Source organism: Chamaea fasciata, unplaced genomic scaffold (assembly GCF_029207755.1).
Source record: "Chamaea fasciata isolate MVZ Bird 193981 ecotype frontalis unplaced genomic scaffold, bChaFas1.0.hap1 SCAF_815, whole genome shotgun sequence".
Lineage (NCBI taxonomy): Eukaryota > Metazoa > Chordata > Aves > Passeriformes > Sylviidae > Chamaea > Chamaea fasciata.
Genome location: NW_027094900.1, coordinates 36,945 through 46,029, shown reverse-complemented (window position 1 = coordinate 46,029; position 9,085 = coordinate 36,945). Strand labels below are relative to the sequence as shown.

At 45.8% G+C, this 9,085-nt stretch overlaps 1 protein-coding gene across 1 annotated transcript; it reads left to right on the top strand.

Annotated features, from left to right (window-relative positions):
* The first annotated feature begins 3,065 nt into the window (after window positions 1-3,065).
* Window positions 3,066-6,264, top strand: HOXC4 (homeobox C4). The gene is given in 5 exon segments (XM_066209273.1): window positions 3,066-3,683; window positions 3,686-3,705; window positions 3,890-4,322; window positions 5,787-5,920; window positions 5,922-6,264. Coding segments are annotated over 5 exon segments (1,155 nt in total). The 5' UTR covers window positions 3,066-3,370; the 3' UTR covers window positions 6,177-6,264.
* Window positions 6,265-9,085: the final 2,821 nt, after the last annotated feature.

Here is a 9,085-nt window from a genome sequence, read left to right as displayed (position 1 = left end):
AAAAAAAATTTCCAAAAAAACCCACCCCAAAATATCAAAAGTAGGAGAAGGAGGAGAAGGAAAGAGAGGGAGCGGAATGAGGGTTCTTAACCAGAATTAATCGCGCTGAAAAACATCAACGAGGAGGCAGAGAGAGGGATGGAGCGGGGAGGGGGAGATGTGGGGGGGTTTAATGGGGGGTTTTTTTTTAGGATTTCGCCACCAAAACCTCCCCAAGTTTTGAGGGAGCGCCCTAAAATCCCCCCCGGGGGATTCCTCCGAGGAGAAGGAGCCGCGTTGTGCCAAGGTAGGAGTCGCCGTGGGCGCTGCACCTGGGCGGGCTGGGGGGGCCGGAGTCGATTTTTTTTGGGAAGTCACCTTGAGACTCACCCCCCCCTGACCCGGCAGGTGCCGCCAGGAGATTTCGGGAAAGGGTTTGGGATTTCCTTGGATAAAAAGAAAAAAAAAAAAATAAATGAGGACAGGCCGGGGGTGTCCCCGAGGTCACCCCGGCCTCGCCTGAGGTGCCTTTGAAACGGTTCCAAAAAAAATCAAAAAAAATTAAAAATTTCGCTGCTTGAAACTTCCGCAGGATTCCAAAGGTGCTGGGGTGGGGGGGGGGGGGGAGGGTGTGGAAAATTTGGATTTCTTGGAGGTGTGTGGTGGGGGGAAAGAAACAAAATTCTGGTAGACGCTAGGGGTGCTGGTTGGCAAACCCCGGCCCTGCGGTGTCACGGTGAAGCGAAAAAAAAAAATCGGAATTTTTTTTTTTTTTTTTTAAGGGATGTGGGAGGGGGTTAAAAATAGAGAATAAGGCCTGGTTATTTCTGCTGCTCGGGGTGGGAGGTAGCGACCGCGAGAAAACGGAATAAAATAAATCAGGGAGGGGTCGGGAAGGAGGAATAAAATCTAAAAGAGAGAGAGAGAGAGAGGATAAAAAAGAAATTAAGAAAAAAAAAATCAGCGGAGCTCTAATGGGATTGGTCCTGTTATTTTATGGCTCCGCGTTGTAGGAGCGGATGAGGTTCGGCCCCTCACTTTTATGGCAGGTTTTAGAGGAAAAGGTAAATTCTGAGCGTTGCTGGCGGCCCGAGGCGCTGCTGTGGGAGGTGGGAAATTCTGCTCGGTGCAAAAAAAAAAAAAAAAAAAGAAAAAAAAGAGATTTCGCTGCTTCTGCTGGAAATTTGGTTGGTTGGTTTGTTTTAAATGCGCCTGAAAAACGATTTTGGGGGGTTTTTTTCCGATGCGTTTGGTTTGTTTCTTAAAGCGCCGCTTGGTTATTCTGGGAGATTTTAGCAGAAAAAAAGCGAATATTCACCTCAAAGTACCTGAAAAATTCTATGGCGTCGAGAACGAGGATTTTATTCTTGGCCAGAACTCTTATCTGTTATTATTTTTTTAGGGAAAATGCGGGATTTGGTGGAATCTGCTGATTCTATTGACAGGAATCTTAATGCGGGGGAATCGCAGCTTTTCCCTGATGCCCTCTCCGCTGCGGCATTTAAATGCAATTAATTCGGGAGATACTTGACCTGAAAATGTTCTGCCTTTTGAAATACAACAAAAAGAAAAAAAAAAAAAAAGAAAAAAAAAAAAAAAGAAAAGAAAAGGGGAGGCTGCTCTACTTTTAATCTCTTGGGCAACTGTAATTTTAAACGAAATCTCAACATGATGCTACCCTCATTAGTTCCGAATGAAGGTTCATTACCTAGACAGTATGAATATTTTATTGCTTTATATCCCTTTTTTCGGAAATGAAACGCCTTTGATCTTTTTCTCGGGTTGTAAAAAGAATTGCCTGTCATTAAAAAAAAACCTGTCGTCCCATCTGCCTTTACATTCTGTATTTCTTTTCATCTGTTTCTTTCTCTCTCTCTCTCTCTCTTTTTTTCCCCCCCTTTTTTTTTTTTATCATTTACCCGCACACGCACGGCTAAACCCAAACCTTGGGTGACCTCCAAGAACGAGAAAAAAAAAAAAAAAAAGGACGAAATCTTTGCGCTGCCCATCAGAAAATCGTGACGAGACTTTCAGGGCGGGGTGGGGACGGAGCTTGGGGGGAATTCGCTTTTAAAAGGCGGATTTTTGGGTTCGCCGCTCGTTGCGCGCCTGCACCTCCACTTTCAGCCCAGGAACCGATTGTTTTTCACCCCAAATTAATGTCCAAGGTGTGGAGAGGAGGTTGGAAAAATCCTGATTTTCCTCTCCCGTCAGCACTTCAGCCCCCGCCTCGCTGCTTTCATTAATCGCCTTTCCCCCTCACCACCGAATATTTCAACCCCGAAGCGAACCCCCCGTTTCTCAAAACCCCAAAACTTTGCCCCAGAAGAGAATTGTGGCGGTAGGAGAAGATCTGTGACCGAGGAGGACGCATCTGTCTTCTATATGTACCCTGTAGATCCGAATTTGTGTAGAGGAAGTTGGGTCACAAATTCGTATCTAGGGGAATATGTAGTTGACACAAACACTACAAAACCAGAAGCCATTAACCCCCCCCTAAAAAAAAAAAAAAACAAACCCAAAAAACCAACCCAAAAACCCCCAAAATTAGAAGTGTGGAAACGAGGGTTTAACCAGAAAACCGCTTTAGGGCTCCAAAGAAATCCTTCGGGTTTGACCTCAGCTCAACTCCAGCGATAAAACTTTATCCTCGCTCCCAGATAAACCCGGAGCTGCAAAAGGGGGTTTGGGGAGGGGAGGGGGACCAGATTTCAGAGCGGGGGTCCCGCCTTCCCTTTAAATTCGTGTGGTCTCGGCGCTGACATCGATTTAAAAATGATGATAATAACAATAAATATTATTGATAGGAGCGCTTTGCTGGCTGCAGCTCCGGGCTGGGCGTTTGGGGTCTGGCTGCAGGAATTGGGGGAGTTTTCGAAGGCTGCCGAGGCTTTTAGAGCGTCTTTATTTACCGGCAGGGCGAGGCGAAGATGCATCAGGGACTCGGGCTAATTCGCTTTTGTAATTGTTCATCAAACCCTCGGATTTCTCGCTCGGAGGACCGAGCTCCTTTTTTTTTTTTTTTTTCTTTTTTCTTTTTTTTTTTTTTAATATTTTTTTTTTCTCCCCCCACCACCGTTGCGTGGGAAAACCGCTCCATCTCCGAGGCCGGCCTAAATGTGATTTAGGAGCCCGGGTACCCCGAATTAGCTGATGAATTTCTTATCGATCCCCAACGAGCCCAATCCATCTCTGCCAGGCTCCCGGATCACCTTTAGCCGGGAACGAGCCCGGGGAACGAGCCCGGGGAACGGGGGGGACGCGGCTCAGCTGCGCTGGCTGCGGGGCGAGCCGAGAGGGGGGGCTCCCCCACCGCGACCCCCTCTCCCCCCCCCTCTTGGAAAAAAAATATCATTTTAACCTCCTATTCTAATTATTCCCTTTATTTTTAATGTCGAGGGAAAGGGGAGAGAGGCGGGGGGGGATGGAATTCGCTGTCCCCACCGCGTGTCCCCGAGCCAAGGACACACCCCCGAGGGGTGTGGGCCCAGCCCGGGGGTGTCGCCGCTCGCCCGGCGGGCGCTGCCGAGCCCGGGGCCACCGGAGGGGACCGGAGGGCATCGGAGGGCACCGGAGGGGGAGCGAACTGCCCCCCGGCAGCCTCCCCGGGGATGTCGGGGGGCCCCGGGAGAGCCCCGGGCTGGGCAGGTTTCCTTATCCGGGGCTCGGCGTGCCCCTCGCCATTGGCCCGCGCTGTCACATGGACTCAACTTTGTTCACTTGACAGTAAGTAGGAGGGTTCCGCCAAACAGGAAAACGAGGAAAGAGAGGCGGGGGGGCTTGGGGGTGGGGGGGGACAGGAATAAATTTTAAGGAGAGAAAGAGAGAGAGAGGGAGAGAAGAGAGATACATATATATATATATATATATATATTTTTCCCCCCCTCGCGCGCGCGCGTGCGACCCTAAGAAATTAATGGCCATGAGCTCGTTCTTGATCAACTCCAACTATGTGGACCCCAAGTTCCCACCCTGCGAAGAATATTCCCACAGCGATTACCTTCCCAATCACTCGCCGGAATATTACGGCGGTCAGAGGCACCGGGAGGACACTTTCCAACATGAAGCGGCGGCGGCGGCGGCGGCGGCGGCGATGTTCGAGCCGCGATCCTCCTGCAAGGAGCAGCTCTACCCGTCCTGTCAGAGCTCCTCCGGCCACCCGGCATCCGTGTTATCCCCCCGGGCTCACGTCCATCCTCCGGCCGGGCTGCAGAGCCAGCCCCGGGAGCCGGGAACCCCCAGCCCGCCACCCTCGTGCAGCCAAAACTCGGCCAAGCCGAGCCCCTCGTCCTGCAAGGAGCCCGTGGTTTACCCCTGGATGAAAAAAGTCCATGTAAGCACGGGTAAGTGAAGAGGGGGGAACAAAAAAAAAAAAAAAAAGAAAAAGGAAAAAAAAAAAAAAAAAAAAAGAAAGTGGCTCGGCTTTATGGTTTAAGTAGCACCTCGAAGTCTTGTAGAAATCTTATTGCGCCGGTTGTAAAATAACCATTCCGCGGAGATTTACGAGCGCCTGTTTGCAGAGCGGTATAATTACATCTCCATAAATTTTTATTGCTCTGCTTGGCCATGTGCCTTTGAAGTCTCTGTTACCATCCTCCTCCAATTTCTTGCAGGCTACTCTCTCTCCTTTTTTTTTTTTCCTTTTTTTTTCTTTTTTTTTTTTTTTATGGCTGTTGAATCTTCATAAGTGAAGTTTTATGTTTTCGTAATTTGTATTTAAGTGGCGGGTTGAGTAAACTTTTACTATTTTCCCTCCCCTGCCCTCTTTTTTTTTTTTTCTCTCTTTTATTTTCCCTCCCTTTTTTTTCTCTCCCTTTTTTTTTTTTAATTTTTATTTTTTAAGGGACTTTTTTTTTTTTTTTTTTTTTTTTTTTTTTTAAATAAACAGGGATCTCCCGTGCTCGCCTGTTTCCAGGCGTGTAGCGGGAACTTTTGGGGATAATTCCGCGATGCTCTGGCGGAGCCGCGTGTGCATAAATGTGAACATCCACACGCACGGGGCACAGAAAACGTGTCTGGGGGAACCTCAGAAAAACCTTTAGACAGGAATACACGTCAAGCCGTGAGGATGGAGGTGGAGATTTGCAGGTCGGTTCTGGGGGATATTTTTAGAAAGGTTTGCCATGTATTTTTTTTATTATTTTTTTCAATGCAAATCACCCCCTTCCAAAGAATGTGTGGCGCTTTTTTTTTTTGCAATTTTTTTAGGGGGGGGAAGAACGCATTAAAGGAACGGCTCGGTAATTCTGCTTTTTTTTTTCCCCTCCTTTTTATTTTTTTCTCCCTTATTCTTTTTCCTTTTTGTGTGTGTGTGTTTCCCCTCTTTATTTCTTCTCCTTTGTGGGTGTCTTGTCCCCTCATTTGTCCCCTCCCCCCTTTTTTTTTTATTTTGGTGTCTTTTCCCCTGTTACATTTGTGTGTTTCCCTCTCACCTTTTCCCTTTTATTTTTGTGTGTTCTCTCCTCTTTTTTTTTCACTTTCACGTCTTCCCCTTTTTTTTTTTTTTGCTTTTTCACATTATTTATTCCCTTTTTTTTCCCCTTTTCACATCTTTCCCCCCTCCCCTTTTTTTTACCTTTTCACATCTCCCCCCCCTTTTTTTGCCTTTTCACGCATTTTCCACCCCTTTATTTTTACATTTTCACATCTCCCCCCCCCTTTTTTTTAATGTATTTTCACATGTTTCTCCCTCTTTTTTTTTTTTTATTTTTTTGTATTTTTACATATTTCCCCCCTATTTTTTTCACATTTTCACATCTTCCCCCCCCCCCCCCCATTTTTTTCTCCCCCCCCCCATGAACCCTCAGTGAACCCCAATTACTCCGGAGGGGAACCCAAACGTTCCCGCACCGCCTACACCCGGCAGCAAGTGCTGGAGCTGGAGAAGGAATTCCACTACAACCGATACCTGACGCGGCGGCGGCGGGTGGAGATCGCGCACCTCGCTGTGCCTCAGCGAGCGCCAGATCAAGATCTGGTTCCAGAACCGCCGCATGAAGTGGAAAAAGGATCACAAGTTACCCAACACCAAGATCAGGTCGAACTCCTCCTCCTCCTCCTCCTCCTCCTCCTCCTCCTCCTCCTCCTCCTCCTGCTCCGGCTCCCTGCAGATCCCGCCGGGAGGAGGATCCCAAAGTCAGACCCCGCAAGGAGGAACGTCCCAAAGTCGATCCCACGGACCGGCCGCCGCCCTATAACCGCCCCCAGGATGGATTTGGGGGCGGAGGGGGGCTGAGAACTTGGCCATCGTTTGAAGTTGTTGTTTTTTTTTTTTTAAATCATTTTTTTAATTATTATTATTATTATTTTAAACGCTGGGGGAAACAAGAAAAAAAAAAAGAAAGAAACAAAGCCGGGGGTGCTTTTTATTTATAGAGGGGACAGAGCGAGGGCTCAGCTGCCACACAAAGCCGGAGCTGCTCCGTGAAAAGGAGGCTGGAGATGGGGTTGGGGTTGTTTTTTTTTTTTTTCCCCTTTTTTTTTTTCAGATTTGGCCAAGATGGATCCTTGTTTCATCTTTAATCACGCCGAGCTCTGCCCCATTTGTCATGTTTACTCTCCCGTACAAAGGATGGACCTTATGTCTGCTATTACCTCGACAACCAGCGCTCACTTTAATAAATGAGCCTCAGTTTCTTCGAGGCGAACTGGATTTTCTTGCGCCGCCCCCTTTTTAAAAATTTCTTTTTCCTCTTATTTATCTTTTTATTATCTTTTTATTATATTTTTTCTCTGTATTTTCCTTTGTTTTTCTTAGTTTTTCCTTTGCTTTTCTCTCTTTTTTCTCTTGTTTCATCTTTTTTTCCCTTTTCCCCCTTTTTTTTCCCTTTTTTTTTCTCTTTTTAAAATCTTATTTCCCCCCCACCAACCCCCACCCCTTCCTCTCTTCTCTTTCTTTCCAAACTCGAAGTTTCTGGCCCGTCGTCCCAAAGAGACGGAGTTGGAGAGAGGGGGGAAAAAAAAAACCCCAGTAAAATAAAATAAACGACCAAAAAAAACCCCCCAGAAAACAACAAACCTCGACAAATACAACCAAAATCTCCTCCGGGGAGTTGGGAGCTCTCGGATACCAAGGGGACTAAAGCAAAAAACCCAAACAAAAAAACACGCATAAGAAAAAAGAGGAAATTTGGGTCCAGGAGGTGTTGGACAAAGGAAGGAAAAGGATGGAGAGGGATCTCACTAATTTCTTGAATTTTTTTGTGGTTTTTTTTTTTAAATCCAGCGGTTCTTTGTGAGTGAAGGGGGGTGGGGAGGGAGAGGGGAACGGGGGAGGGGAGGGTTTAGGGTAGGAACTGGGATGAACTGGGAGGGGGAACCTGGAGTCACCCCCGAAGCTCCTCCGCCACCATCCTGCCCCGATTTGGGGCTAAAAATGCGAATTTCGGGCCAAGGGGAGGAGGGGTTTGCCCCGACCCCTCACCCCCCCACACACCCCCGGCCGCCTCCATCCCTCCCTTTGTCCTTCGGGATGTCCAAGATTTACCTGTCAATGTCCCCAAAAAACCCAACGACAACCACAGCTCGGAAATAAATTTTTCATTGTGAATCTGCCCCTGTGTGGTTTTTTTCTTGGCGGGGGGGGGGGGGTTCGATGTGGGTTGTTTTGTTGGTGAAAGTTGGGAGGAAAAAATAAACATGTTTATTTCAAACCATGAATTAAACTGTTCCTTTCTCCTTTTTTCTTTTTTTTTCTGTTTTTCCAGGAGTTTGTGTTGTCAGTGCTTATTTTGGGGCTGGATGTGCGTTGTTTTGTTGATGAAAGGGAGGGGGGGGAAAAAATAAATATATTTACTTAAAACCATGAATTAAACAGGTTTTTTTCTCCTTTTTTCCTTTTTCTTTTTTTTTTTTTTTCCAGGGGTTTCTGTTGTCAGTGGCGCAGCCTGCAGCCCCCTAATGAAAACAAAAGATGTTTGAGCAGGGCTAGATCAGCTTTAAGTACTGCTAAGCCTCACATATGATGATTTATTTGTTCAAAGCACATATTAATACGCTCTTCCCCAAACCCAGACAAAACAGGGGCGGTCATTAACGCTTTGCTGGGCTCGGATTTCTCCAGAGAGCCTGGAGGATTTATTTATTTATTATTATTTTATTATTATTTGAGAGAAGGGAAAAAAAAAAAAAAAACAAACCCCAAACCAAAATCCCTCCTTCTCCGAGGTAGTTAAGGCATTAATGAGTCTAATTTTTGCACAGATGTTTCTGGGTGTTCGCGGGGTTTTTCCCTGCGTATTTTGATTTTACAAAAGGAGCCGGCTCCTGCGATAGCTCATGGCCTGACAAGCAAATAGATAATCAAGAAGACAAATGGCTCCTTTTGTGAGCCGCAGCTCTTGTATTAATTTTCATTTTCTTTCTCGTAGAAAAGTATCGAGGAGGGAAAAAAAAAAAAAAAAAAAAAAAAAAAAGTAGGGGGGAAAAAAAAGAAAAGAAAGGACGAAAATAACATCGCGGTTCTGGGTTAGGGATGGAGAGAAAGAAAAGGTTGTTGTCCTCCCGGGGGGGGTGGGACCAGCTGGAGAAAAGGATATTCGCCTCTGAAATCATGATAATAATGATAGTGATAATAAAAATATATTGAATTGAAATATAGCTATAAATATAAGTGTATCTATAAGTATAAATGTAAGTGGATCTATAAAGTGTAAATATGAGTGCATGTATGCGTATAAATATGAGTGTATCTATAAATTTGAGTGTGAATATAAATCGAAATACAAATATAAACGTAAACAGAAATAGAAATATATAGACGGTATCAAGTACATAACGTATAGAAAGTACATAAAGAATAAGAGTAACAATAATATTTTTAAAGGGATGTGCTGATCTGCTCAATGTTCACAGAATTCTCCAAAAATCCCAAAAAGGACCCAAATTTTGCCCCCGTCCGGCTTTATCCGGAGACAAAGGCAGGGTTTGAAATATTCCAAAGTATCGTGCCTGAGTCGCTCCCCTGGCTGGGGGAAATCACCTCCGCACCTCGTGACAATGAAAGTGTCCCCCCCAAAAAAAATTCCGCCCCCAAAATTCAAACAAAACCCCGCTGGGAGTTTCTTTTCTTCCGTTTTTAATACTTAAAAAAATATATATATATATA